This window comes from Eucyclogobius newberryi, unplaced genomic scaffold (assembly GCF_026437365.1).
Source record: "Eucyclogobius newberryi isolate DKJ021-1_F unplaced genomic scaffold, fEucNew1.0.hap1 SCAF_14, whole genome shotgun sequence".
NCBI classification, from domain to species: Eukaryota; Metazoa; Chordata; class Actinopteri; order Gobiiformes; family Gobiidae; genus Eucyclogobius; species Eucyclogobius newberryi.
This window is the reverse complement of record NW_027315768.1, coordinates 18,535,859-18,550,059: the sequence shown is the minus strand read 5'-3', so window position 1 is coordinate 18,550,059 and position 14,201 is coordinate 18,535,859. Positions and strand designations below refer to the sequence as shown.

Here is a 14,201-nt window from a genome sequence, read left to right as displayed (position 1 = left end):
AGGGTTGTAACATTTGTCACCCGGCGTATGCCGTGATTTTGTAGAAGATCTATGTCTTTGAGCAAAGACAGGGGTTATATTTTCATCCATACGTAATATTAAATTTTATGAGCGTAATATTTTCTAACTCATCATCATAATGTATTTAAAGCCACGGTGGCTTTGTAAATTACATGAACACAATGAAAAACACTGGGGTCCACCCGTCTGACACGGCCCCGCTGTACAGATCAAGCGCACAGATTCCGGGCCAACCCAAAACACGGACATTATCGCGTTGTGTGCTCACAGCTGACCGCTGTTTGCAGAAACGCACCAGGCCAAACGCAGGACAGTGCAGGACAGTGCAGGACAGGCGCTAGCGGCCGGACAGGAGGCGACTGTCAGTGTGAGCTTAGGAGGACACAGCCTGGAAGAACAGGGTCGATTTAGTGCAAGAGATGTCAGCGTCACACTTCGCTCTTCAGTGTTAGCTTTTTCTGGACTAAATGCCAACGGCAAAATCCCAACGAGAATAAATAAAAGACGACATCACCAGAAAAGGGTTAGCTTAGTTTCAATGTTATTGTCAACGAAAACCCCCCCTCGGCTACAATGTCCTGTTCGGGAAACCTGGTTTGGGACGTCAATAAACGTGTAATTGGATACAACGAGCCTTACACCATCAGGACCAACTATTTGGGTAAGGACACAACACTGTATTACTTTGAAGGCTAATGGTAACAATAATAGCAGCTGTAGTTCAGTCCGTTTAGGGGCATAAACCTATGCATTACAAAAACACAGTAGCTGCAGCACTCTTGTTTGTCGATGTTTAAAAATGTCCAAATCCTCTGCAGCAGCTCCAAGTCAGAGACTAATGTTTACAAAACATTGTTCATTTTATCAATTGAAATAGTGTGTGTCAAAGTAATCAAGCAAAGCAGTCCCCTCTGTCCTGTGTGTGCTGTTTTTAGCCTGATGTGCTCTGTGCTGTTCCGTGTTTGCTGAGGACTCGCAGTCATAGTGAGGTTGGCAGGGCTCTTGGAGGATATATTTGGCACAAAGGGGTGGGGGGTTCTTTTGGTGGGTGCTACAGGGATGTGCAATGATGAAAATGATCCTTTGTATTAGAAGGGCATTTCTCCAACTGTTGATTAGGTTATTGCCCTGTATTTCCATGAGGAATATTAAATAAAACATGCCAAGGAAGCAAAGTGTATAAAACAAAGGAAACACAACTAATGTTTTGTTAATTCTTCTTTTGTATTCTGTTTTTAAGTTTATTTTTATTTTTCTGCATCATTTTAATTTTTTTAAAAGTATGAATTAAAGTTTGATTATCATTTAGATTTATTACATTATGTACTCCTTCAATTCCAATTATGCCTGTTTTGTTTGCTGGATAAATCCTCATTGTTACAAATACTTCTGCAACATTTCTTTATTCACAGATGATACAAAGAAAAACTGCATGATAACAGGATGATAACAGCTTCCTTTTTCTGTTGCAGGTAGAAGAGAGTTTGTCCAGAGGCTTAAACTTGAATCCACCCTCAATGTCCACGATGGCTGTGTAAGTGTCCTTCTTTTCCCTGCTGTTGCATGAGAACTTGAACCCTTTTTGTTGCATTTCCACAGTTTGTTTATGAAGTACTGATGCTGAAGGCAGCTCTGGTTTGGTCAGGTTGTGTCTGGAGAAACCTGAAGCGCACATTACGCTCACACGTCTTGTTACTCTATCAGCAGTCATTGCTGTATCAACACTCCTCAGACCAAGCACAGATCTGTAACAGGAGAGCTACACTTGCTTTAGCTTATTCACAACAAAATATACACAGGTGGTTGTTGTTTTGCGGCGGCGTTAACATAAGCATTATGGTGAGGATGTAAATCTTAAGTTTTTTTCTGTGTGACCCATCCCAAAATGTAGAACCATATTCAAAACTATAATAGCATAGTAGTACTATGGTCTACTCATTGTGTATATTTTTATTGTTAGGGAAAACAGAGTACTGTGAGAAAGCCCATGCAGGAGTGCTTTAAAGTAGTTATCTTTACTATAAACAGACACTTAAAGGTGGTATGGACGATTTTTTTCAGCAAATTTTGTATCATATTTCCTCGTGACGTGGATATATCATTTGTCCTGCCACGTATCAATCATAAAACGCACCTACCGCTCACCTGCAGCCGCGTCAGGCTCATCCCCACGTTTCCGCGTGCCTAAGCGCATGGATCTATCATAATATAGTTCCCTCAGTGTACGGGGTAAAATGAAGACGGAGAAAGACAGTTCGAGCTGACTCAGAAGTGGAATGCGATGCGCTCCGTTGCGCTAATAAACAAACGCACGTGTGTGTTGTATTAGTCCGCACGGGGGAGTGCGCATGCGCACTTCCGCCTGCGTTCTCAAATCGCCGAAAAATCGTCCATACCGCCTTTAAGATGTGCCATGTGCAGGGGAACAATGTTTTATTGCATAGACATCACATTCATATATTCTTACATTCTATAATCGGCTTACTCTTAATTTGTAAATATTGTTCAGGTTTCTCTATATAATGTTTTTATATATTCTTTTCTGCTTAAAATGTATTAGAAAACCCAAAGGCAATCAAAATTATCACTGGATTGGTTAAAATGATTGTGAATATTTTTGGCCCTGGAGACAGAATGTCGGTGTGCTCCTGATAAAAAGCTGTCGGAATATACAAATTACTGATTGGGTCGTCATAAATGAAGTAGTTTATATTGTTGCATTTTTTTTATTTGGTTTGTTTGTTCTAATCTATATTTGAAAGGTTTTTTCTGTGACACTGATCCACTGCCAACTGAGTAGAGAAAATGAAATGTGTCAACTACTGTATGTGAAGGACGCACTGCTCTAGAGCCATCATAAAAGATTGAAAGTTGTGATTCAACCTCAACAAGCATGTGATCTGTGCAGGTCAACACTATCTCATGGAATGATACAGGAGAGTACCTTCTGTCAGGATCTGACGACACCTTTTTGGTTATTTCAAATCCATACAATAAACAGGTACATCATATTGAGTTGTCTGGATGTTTGCATTTCTCACTAGTAATTGTTTTCCCATGTAATTAATATGATCAGGTTAAGAAGTCTATACGTTCAGGTCATCGAGCAAATATCTTCAGTGCAAAATTCATGCCACATACAAACGATCAGGAGATTGTGTCATGCTCTGGAGATGGCGTCATCTATTACACCCACACAGAGAAGAGCCCCGAGTTCAACAGGCAGTGCCAGTTCACCTGTCATTATGGAACCGCCTATGAGGTCAGCTTTTGCTTTATTTAAATGCAGCTCTGTTATGTAATTTCCATATAACCTCTGTGTTTGTTTTAGATTATGACAGTACCAAATGACCCCTACACTTTCTTGTCGTGTGGAGAAGATGGCACTGTGCGGTGGTTTGATCTCCGCACAAAGACAAGTTGCACAAAAGAAGACTGTAAAGATGTACGACCATCATAAATCCATTTTTTTTGTGTTTATACTGTTGCTTGTTAATGCTATTTATCACATGACATCCAAATCCCCTTTTCTTCAAAGCTACTGTCTTTGTAAACCGCTTTGTCTATAGACTAGAAACTAGACCACAGACTGAGCCGGACGCCTGATGGTAGTGTGTGCTTGTGCGTGTGTGTGTACGTGTGTGTGTGTGTACGTGTGTGTGTACATGTGTGAGGGACCCAACTGCACCTTCTCATACTGCAAGAGCCGAATATCTGCAGGGATGCACCGATACCAGTATCAATATCTATGCAAATACTGGAAAATTTCATGGATCAGGTATCGACTCCCAATCTTCTAATATTGCTCTGACGCAGACACATTTTTATGAACTTACACCCAGTAAATATTGACATGTAATACCTAATTTTAAAGCTCAGAACCTACGGATTAATCTGTTTTGCTGTTGTAAAGTTGCTTTAATTGGAGTACAAATAATATTATTCACATATCATTATAGTATTAAAAACAAAAACATTTTGAAGTAGTTTCAAGGAATCTTTGGTATCGGTTGATATCAGTTACCAAAGCCCAAGTATCGATATCGGAGCTTAAAAGTTGGTACACCTCTATACCTGTGACTAATCTACCATACCGATACAATCTTTTCTCCACTTTGTTTCTTGTGGTATGTAAATTAAATTGACTCTTAATTGTCTGTGCTTTTCAGGACATTCTGATAAACTGTCGGAGGGCAGCCACCTCTATCTCCATCTCTCCACTGATGCCCTTCTATCTGGCTGTTGGCTGTTCTGACAGCTCAGTGCGCATTTATGACAGGCGCATGCTGGGAACCAGAGCAACAGGTAAGTGCAACATCTCCCAGATAGGAACTAATGCACTACTTTTCTACATTACTTCTACATTAGGTGTCAATTGCCTTATTTGATCATTTATTAAACAAATTAATGCATTTTAAATATTTGACCTAATACAAAGCATAAACTTTTGTTCAGGAAACTACATGGGGCGTGTGAATGCAGGGATGTGTGTGCGGTTCGTTCCTGCTCATCTATCCAATAAGTCTTGCAGAGTGACCTCCCTGTGCTACAGTGAGGATGGTCAGGAGGTGCTGGTCAGCTACTCCTCTGACTACATCTATCTGTTTGACCCCAAAGACGACCAGGCACGAGAGCTGAAGGGTCCTTCAGAGGAGAGGAGGGAGGAGGTGAGGCCTCTACCTGTCTTTTACCACTACACAATTTAGACTGGTTATTGTTACAACACAAGAAAATTACACTGAAGACAGTATGTAGATGGTGAGTGATGTGACATGATAAAGACTCACGGCTGGTTTAACAGCGTTAACCCCAGTTCTATGACTACTATAGTTCTCCAAAGGGGATTTCAGTCTGTAAAATGTATGAGCTAACGATGACTTGTAGACGAACATGTGACTGAATGTGCTGGATCACGATGTCAGAGTTTTAAAGCATTGTGGTGGGTGCAGCTGTGTGGAGATGCAGCCATCATACACATTCCTTTCCAAATACAGAACGAGCTGCTTCACTACCCACATAAATAGTCCAGGGCAATATTGGGGAACAAACTCTCTCCCTTTGCTTTTGTGGATGTCATCCTCGTGAACATTTACTTCAATTCTCTATTTCAAAGCCTTGTGGCCATATCTAAAAAATGTGCTGTTGCCTCCTTCTCTATTGAGACAAGTTTCTATTTTTGTCGCTGTGTGTTACCCTACAGAGACCTGGGGGTCCTCAGTCAGGGGTGTCGGTTCTGAGCGGACGCTGCCAGAGACCAGGGGTGTTTTGCTCTTGCAGCAGGGCTATTTTGGACCCCAGTTTGAGTGACAAACTTCTAATCTTTCTATGTGTGTGTTTCCACAGCTGAGGCAGCCTCCGGTCAAACGACTGCGTCTAAGAGGAGACTGGTCTGATACTGGGCCCCGCGCTCGCCCCGAGAGTGAGAGGGAGAGAGACGGTAAACACTGGTCTTTGGTCAGAGATAATGTTCTTGAATTCATTAAAGGGCCTGTGCCTGATTTGAACCATGAAAGAAGAACATGTTTCAGAATGAACTCACTTACACACTTACAAAGTGTCACAAGCAGTTGTTTCCATATGGTTCAGATAGAAACTTGAGACATCATCTGAAACTTTATAAAGTAATAAACCTGGCCAATCAATTGAACAATGTTTATAGTTTACATTTACTACACATTTAATAGATGGAATGGAAGCTGTAGTCGTTTATACAGCAATGAGACGAGAGAGTGCAGCTAATACAGAGCTTATCTATTTAAGGAAAGTTGATGTTTGAATTTTGTCAGGTCAGGACGAGCCTTCCGGAGATTATGCAAGATTGTGCTTATCATAAATGTGAATATAGTATGAATAAGCAGGTTCTAACGTGACAACATATTTGAGTTCATTATGGGTAGTAACACACTGTTATGGAGTGAATGGAATTTTCCCACTAGAAGAACTAGAAGAAATAAAAGTCAAATACAGGCCTTTGAACAAAATGATTGCTTCCTCTGTGGGGATATGGTAGTGTTGCAACAGCAAGCAGAAAGCAGTAGAAGGATAATAGAAACAATTAGGAGTTTTAAGACTAAATAAACTGGAAAAAATAAATACATTCAAATAAACAAAATTTTGGGTGCAACTAAATGTGAAAAAATATGTAACCAGGTTGGCAAATTTACATTATTCTTACTATAATGTACATGTACATTACAAATGCATGTAAGTTGTACTCTTAAAGGTCCCATAACATGCAAAATCGACTTTTCAGAGCTTTTAACCTTCTTACATTGCTATTTGTGCTATATATATATATATATATATATATATATATATATATATATATATATATATATATATATATATATATATATATATATATATATATATATATATATATAAATATATATAATATATATTATATATATATATATATATATATATATATATATATATTATATATATATATATATATATATATATATATATATATATATATATATATATATATATAATATATATTATATATATAATATATATAATATATATAATATATATAATATATATAATATATATATATATAGATCTATATATATATATATATATATATATATAGATCTATATATATATAGATCTATATGTTAAGGGTGTTGCACAACCCTTATTATTATCAATTATACACTTAGGATAGACTACAAAACGTGAAAAAAAGCACGTTATGGCACCTTTAAAGAAATTGTGATATTAGAATAAAAGGCCAAACTGAAATAATCTGTAATAATAATCATCTATATATTGTATCTACAATGTGTTTTTACAGGGGAGCAAAGCCCAAATGTGTCTCTAATGCAGAGGATGTCGGACATGTTGTCCCGATGGTTTGAAGAAGCCAGTGAGGCACAAAGCAGCAGAGGAACTCGACCTCAGTCACGGCCCAGAGGTAAATCAATAGAAACGTCACACCTTTCAATGAGTTGGTTCTGTATCTTGGCTCAGGTCTGTTCGCTTGAACTTGTTCTGTTGACCCATTTTATTATGATTTTTGGCCTATAAACCAGAGAATCAGCAAGAACAAGGGTCTTTTTTTCTTCAACTATGTTGGCAAAAACTTTCATGTTTTTTTTTTTTACATGAGCTGCCACAAAGAGGGCTTTGAAAGTAAAACACCTATTTGTTGTGTTCTTTAAGGAACAGCTATTCGTCCAGAAGGTCCTCCGAGTGCACCTGCTGCTGCGTCTGGGTCAGACACAGGGGCAGCTGCAGCAGCCACAGACCCAGAGTCTTCAGAGGTCTCCTCTGCTCCTGCTGCTGAAGCACGGAACACATCTTCATCTTCCTCATCTGCAGTTACGGCTCCTCCCCCTTCCACCTCCACATCCCCGCCCACGTCTTCCCCCAACTCTCCTGAGCAGAGTCAGGGCACCACTGGGATGCGCACTTTGACGGCAGCACCCACCTCTGAACCAGCGCTGTCAGGTGAGACGCACAGGAGCACAGACTGTGTGCAGTACGAGGGTGAACGTGTGTGTCAGGCCACTCCACTCTCTACCTTAGTGATTTCTCCTTCCTCTTGTTTTTGACTCCTGCCCTTCCTCTCTGTCAGTCTTTGTCTAAAGGTACATTTACTCTCCCCTTCAGCCTCTTTGTCAGAGTACGGTCCCCATCGGCTGCCCATAAGTTTAGTGTGTAGGCGTTTGCAGAGGCTGCTCCGACTGGCTGACCCTCCGGGGATGAGCCATCGAGCGGCTGCTGCTGCTGCGTCTTCTTCTGTTCCCTCTGCTGCTTCTTCTGCTGCCTTTGAGAGACAAGCTCAAAGAACTACTGCAGCCCAGAGGCCCCCCAGTGCAGGTTACCCCTCCGAGTACTCACCTCTGCCACCATTCCTCATGTGGGCTGCTCCTTCCTTTACCTTAAAGCAGACAATAGAATCGAGCTGGACTTGGGCATAATGAATCACTAACTCTAACCCTCTTTAACTCTTTAACATTGTACAGTGCTGCAGCCTCTGCTTTTCACTCACAAAGCATGTCCTTCATTGTCACCTTTTTCTTCTAGAGTCCAAATACATATTATGTTTTATGTGATGAGCACTTCTCCTTTTAAAAGTAGGAAAACTAGAAATAATTTAAAGTATCATGCCTTACATAATAACTTAAATTGTGTAATTCTGTCTGAATGGCGTCTGTTTCCAGGAGATGAATACATTTTCAACAAGAAATGCAGATTGTGATATTATACATCTGGTTTTTCTGTCCAGAATACTCTTTTGATTCTGGCTCATTCCCTCAAAAAGTGATGAGAAGGAAACTGCTCAATCTCAATCATGGGTTTGGTACTCTTCTGGTGCTCAAATGAAAGTGTACATACACTTCTGACATCCTTTTTTCTTGACTAAACAGTAGGCCTATGCTTGTGTGTGCAGAGGGTTGGCATGTGGATGCATTCGTTGGTCTGGTTTGTGTTGCAGATTCCCCCTCGTCTGTGGTAAACAAACAGCTGGGATCCATGACTCTTGATGAACAGCAGGGTGCGTCTTTCCTTCATCACCTGCTCCATTCTACTCCAGTCTTTTAACACTCTTTCCTTCTGCATAGCACTGTTTCTTATTCATTTCCATTAATATTCCTATTTATCAAATCTTCATCACATGGAAATTATTTATATACTGCATAAGTACAATGCAAAATGGTAAAAGTCTCATATCGTGAATGTTAAATATTCTTATCTGGCTAAAACACACATGTTCGTAGTATGAACTGGAGGGGTTTGGATCTCTGCTGAGATGTACGCTGTTTGTTGAAGATGGTGGCATTTGTATCACTCTTTGTTGTCATTTTTGATGATTTGTTTGTCCGTGTCTATTTGCATTTTCTGCATGTTCCCATATGTTTTTTTTGTGAGTATTTGGGTGAAGTGATGCAAAAGAAAGTTGCACGTCTCTTTCTGGAAATATCACAGTTTTGTCGAAAAGTAAACTTTATAAAACACTGTGTAATAATGGTCCCTGCCCACAGGAGCAGCTGAAGCACAAGTTTCTACAACTGATGAGGCTGCACCCGTGCCCAGCAGCAGTGGTCTTGGTCGGAGTGGTGGAGCCGAGCCTGTCCTCAGCCTCCACTACAGCTCAGAGGGAACCACCACCAGCACCATCAAGCTTGACTTCACAGATGAGTGGTAATACACCTTCAATATTGTGACAGAAGCATCTACATGTGGTCTAAATAAAAATACACAGTAGAGTTTTGGCATATTGGAACTCTTCTAACTAAACAAAGCATAACTTGATTCTAATTAATCGTTTGTGTTTTGTTTGTCCTCAGGAGTAGTAGTACATCAAGTTCAATGGGTAGTGGAGCTCCTAAACCGTCTGAGTCTGTGGCTATGACCAGAGAAAAAGAGAGTTCTGTTTCTGTTTCAAAACCAAGTATGTGGCAGTCAAACTGAATATGTATTTGGCTGCGGTGTACTTCGTTAAACGGCTTTTCTCTGTAGCGTCGTCTGAGTCAAGTGAGCAGAGTGGATCCACAGAGCCTCGCACAGATCCTCCAGGCAGCACTCCCCCCAGCACTTCAGCTCAGGGCACAGGCGAGGGCTCCGCTGAGGGGGGCAGTGCGGCCTCTTCACCCCAGGAGAGGAGTCGGCTTGAGGGTGTGGAGGAGGACACGTCTGGGGGCTGCAGAAGAGCTGAGCCCGCCGCGGAGGAGGGGCAGGAGGCGGGGCAGGGGCAGAGCCAGAGCCAGCCTACGCGCCCCCACCATGACTCTGACGACAGTGACGATGACCCCATCCTCATCCCTTCTGTGAGGTTCAGAGGACAGGGACAAAGGTATGCAATTGACAACAACGCATTACGGCGTCACTAAGCTAAACGATGTACCTCTTGATATTTAAGTCTTTTTGATGACTGTTTCACTACATAATAGATTTAATTCCAGAGGATCTGCTGTAGGAGATAGAATGATCAGGTAAAATGTTGCACCAGCACTAAAGCATCTAATTTTTAAAATGCTGCAGAGAGAGCACCGTCTGAAGTGATGCACTGACGTTTGATTCTCTAACACAACGGTGGTGTGCATGTGAGCGCTGGCCACACCCGAGGTTATTCTTAACTGTCATAATCTGATGTGCAAAGATGTGCATGGATGCCATCGACATGATAAGATGAATTCTCCACTTACAACCAGTGTCATACTGATGGGAATAAACACATTTTTCAGTTCAAATGGTGCATTATCAGTGTTTGTCGCTTTACATTGTGTGGCGAAGCATAAAAACATGAGCAAAAACACAGAGATTTTGAGCATGGTGGTCATGAGAAGCACTAACAGCATGGGGTGGTCTGTCCTCCCGGCTTTGCTCTTAAATTTATACTGTTCTCTTTGTTCACAGGCGCTCTGCAGCCGCTCGCATCCAGGAGCTTTTCCGACGCAGGAAAGAGCGACGAGAGATGGAAGAGAGTGAGACGCAGAACATCAGAAGGCCTTCAGTCAAGATGGTGTACAAGGGCCATCGCAACTCCAGGACAATGGTACAACTTAAGCCCTATTTGGGCGGAATTAGTTTTTCCTATGGATGTATGTCAAATTTAAAGGTTGAATGGACGATTTTTGGCCCAAATCTGAGTCTCATTTCCTTGTGACGTGGACTGCCAATTAGTCCTGCCACATATCAATCATAAAACGCACCTACTGCTCACCTGTGTGGCTCGTCCCCAGGAGAGCAGCATGTTTCCCTGTGTCTAAGCGCATGGATCTATCATAATATAGTTCCCTCAGTGTACGGGACAACATTAAGACGGAGAAAGACTGTTCGAGCTGACTCAGAAGAGACGGAAATCTACGGAGACGCGATGCGATCCGTCGCACTAATAAACAAACGCATGTGTGTTTTTTGTGTGTCCGCACGGGGGAGTGCGCATGCGCACTTCCGCTTGAGTTCTCAAATCGGCAAAAAATCGTCCATTACGCCTTTAAATGGTTTCACAGCGTTTGTGGTTTTTTGTGAAAATTTGAAATGTCAGTTCTTCTATTATGTAACTATTTTAGGTTTTTAGCGTTATGTACCTGTATTTAAGCGTGAAACGTCTCCCCTCACCACATTGTTGCAATCAGAATAATCGTGTGATCAGATTTCCATTCACGCTGACACCTCAACCCAACATTTGCACCAAATAAAGCATCCAAACAATCCCTGAGAGTCTCCATGTTGCTTGGTCTTCCGTTGCCATGACAACTGAGTTGTACTTCCGGCAGTCATGTCTTTAGCGCAGTTTGTTTTGTGTTTTTTACTTTTTAATTGTAGAAAAAAACATAAAGCAGATTTATATAATTAACTGCTGACATTTGTAACCAATATAGTAGCTTATATATAAATAAGTCATTTAAATTCAATAATAGTAAAACACATTTCCTTGAACACTCTTGCACCTTTTGTTGACGACGTGTATGCTGAAATCAGGGCTGATCATTTACAAGCTTTTAATAAGGGTTGTGCAATGAATCGTATTTCAATCGAGATTCAGTCATTTCTAACTGTCAGTGATGAGCTTCAGTCTTTTATTAGGGAGGTCTACAGCTAAGACCCTGTTCCTCTGAGTTTGGACATTAGAGGAAGAAATATGAATGCTTTTTGTGTTAAGTGACAATGATTCTGTTTATTTTCTGTTCATAACATTAATATTGAAAGTAATATTGAAAATATTATTAGAAAAAATGAATTAAAACTGTGATGGATTAATACGAATCCAGCACGGTTGGTTAATATTTGTTTGTGAAAATATGATTTTGACTTACTTACTAACTGGCACACTACTTGTTGAATGTAGATTAGAATAACAGTTTTTATTAGTGTGTTATTAATTTCTATCTTATCTTAACGTTTTTTGTAATAGTCATGACTGAATTAGTCTGATTTTACTTTTTTGTACAGATAAAAGAGGCTTGTTTCTGGGGCAACAACTTTGTGATGAGCGGTTCAGACTGTGGACACATCTTTATCTGGGACAGGAACACGACGGAGCACCTCATGCTGCTGGAGGCCGACAACCATGTGGTCAACTGCCTCCAGCCCCATCCCTACGACCCCAGTGAGACCATTACATATTCACGCAAAAAGAACTCGCCGCTTAACTCTGCTTGTGACGCTTCCTCTCTGTGTTTCTTTTTTAGTACTGGCTTCTTCAGGGATCGATTATGATATCAAAATTTGGTCACCACGAGAGGAGTCCCCAAATTTCAACAGGGTCCTTGCCAATGAGGTATTTGTTTTCGCTCTCAAACATGTCTTATACGCTGCAGTGTAGTCAAAGGAATCGCTGAATACTGAGACTGGTATTGAAACTAGATTTTAATTTGAAGTATCGATAAAGAAAAAACATGACTTAAGCGGGACTAAAATGTACTGTATTGTTTTTGTATGATATTGATTTTTATCAGAACTTGTATATGACCACATGGTGATGTTAAACAAATGGCTCTTATTCTGCGTTGTAAATCACATTCAATTGTATAAAAAGAAGTGCTATGTATTAGAAATGATGGCGATAAGACTGTTCATTGCGGCGCTATTGATTGATATATTTGGCGATATTTGAATATACTTTTTGAAACAATCATTTTAGTTATATTAAAACAAATATGTTCATTCAAACTGCATCAAAATAAAAACTTAACAGAAGCGAAAACGAGATTAAATCAGGGTTAAGATATAAAAGCAACACACTGTTTGTTTTCATTTTAAAAACTGTAAATGTCTAATGGTATTATTGCGATACAATATTGATGTTGTTATGTTGATTTGTGCGTCAGCCAATATTGCGTTACAGATACCGTTGATATATTGTGCAGCCGTACTTTTAATCATCGTTGTGGTTATTGAAATCAGTATTGAGCTTTTTCCTTAGTAGCGCAATCACGTATGACGTGTTTATGTTGTGACAGCCGTAATTGGCTCATAAAGTTGCCTGTTGGTAAAGTCCTCTTCTTCCCCTCAAGGTAATCACTCGAAATGAATTGATGCTGGAAGAAACAAGAAACACAATCACAGTCCCTGCTTCTTTCATGCTCCGAATGCTGGCCTCCCTCAATCACATCAGATCAGGTATTGCCACGTAATACAAAAACATGAGTAGTTTGTTGCACTTGCGGTTGTCTTTTCCTGTAAAACATGTCTGAACAGTGTCAAGTAAAGGAAAAAGCCAAATGTTTTTTCGCATCTGAGCATCTCTGTCTTGCAGATCGAATTGAGGGAGACCGGTCCGAAGGTTCAGGACAAGAAAATGAGGATGAGCAGTAGCCTGAATTTTGAGTTTGATTTTCTTGTTGTATAGCACTTGAAAAACCCAAGATTTGTTAAGTTTAGTGTAGATTACCTCCTTTTGAAAAGCAGTGTAAATTCTAGCCTCCTTTTTTAAAACGTATTTCTTACCAAGTGTCTGTATACGTTTGTGTGAATGCAGTAGCAGGATGGTGGTATGTTCTTCTGATTGAGAGATGTACAATGACTGACGTGCAATATTGTTTTGTTTGGAGGAAGTGAGCGTTGAACAGTGTTAATGTGTGAGGTTCTGAGCACAAAACTAAAAGTGTTGTGTGCTGCTCCAGGGCTTAACGCATGTAACGGAGTTTACATAAACTATAAATGGAGAATGCTTTAATTTCTGTAAGAAAAAACATAATGGCTCTCCAAAGGGTAATGTCAATAATACTTTTACATGGTTTGGAAAAATAAAGTCAAATGCATTAAAACTGTGAACCTTTCTCAATAGCACACAAACACAGAGGGATCTTCGTAAAAAAGGTTTAATGCATATTTTTTGTAACAAATATAAGTTACATTAAGACTTAGGAATACATATCTTAAATACAAAAAGGTACCATACAATAAGAAAATGAGGTAAGATTCAAGCCAATTGCTAAACAAATGCAAATACTTTCTTTATGATAAATTCTATACACAAAACAAAGGCTGTTTAAACTTCTTTCTTATAGCATACTTAAGCCTTCATGTAACTGCTTTCACTTGGACGGTACCTAAAGTCACAAACATTTCCTCCTGTCATTAACAAAAGTGGCATCTTCCAAAAGTGCAGTACGAGTATGTGCACAGTCAATGGGGCAGGTGTGAAATTGAAATATCCATGTGGCCAGGCAAAGTACCATGAGCTGTCAGATTTTTCATGAGAAATAAATAGCCGTGAC

At 40.1% G+C, this 14,201-nt stretch overlaps 1 protein-coding gene across 6 annotated transcripts; it reads left to right on the top strand.

The window, feature by feature from the left end:
* Nucleotides 1-296: 296 nt before the first annotated feature.
* On the top strand, nt 297-13,748 carry dcaf6 (ddb1 and cul4 associated factor 6). Of its 6 annotated transcripts, none has more exons than XM_072444673.1 (21): nt 297-682; nt 1,494-1,555; nt 2,930-3,022; nt 3,098-3,283; nt 3,353-3,466; nt 4,191-4,326; nt 4,477-4,688; nt 5,365-5,458; nt 6,824-6,943; nt 7,192-7,479; nt 7,642-7,851; nt 8,471-8,530; nt 9,018-9,177; nt 9,324-9,427; nt 9,496-9,829; nt 9,927-9,968; nt 10,393-10,531; nt 11,932-12,088; nt 12,171-12,259; nt 12,996-13,101; nt 13,238-13,748. In XM_072444673.1, the coding sequence occupies exons 1-21, from the start codon at nt 595-597 to the stop codon at nt 13,294-13,296; spliced, it is 2,853 nt and encodes a 950-aa protein (XP_072300774.1). In that variant the 5' UTR covers nt 297-594; the 3' UTR covers nt 13,297-13,748. The 6 variants fall into 6 exon arrangements, with proteins under 6 accessions (XP_072300774.1, XP_072300775.1, XP_072300777.1 ...); XM_072444674.1 differs by having other exon boundaries at nt 298-682; nt 9,939-9,968; XM_072444676.1 differs by lacking the exon at nt 8,471-8,530 and having other exon boundaries at nt 298-682.
* Nucleotides 13,749-14,201: the final 453 nt, after the last annotated feature.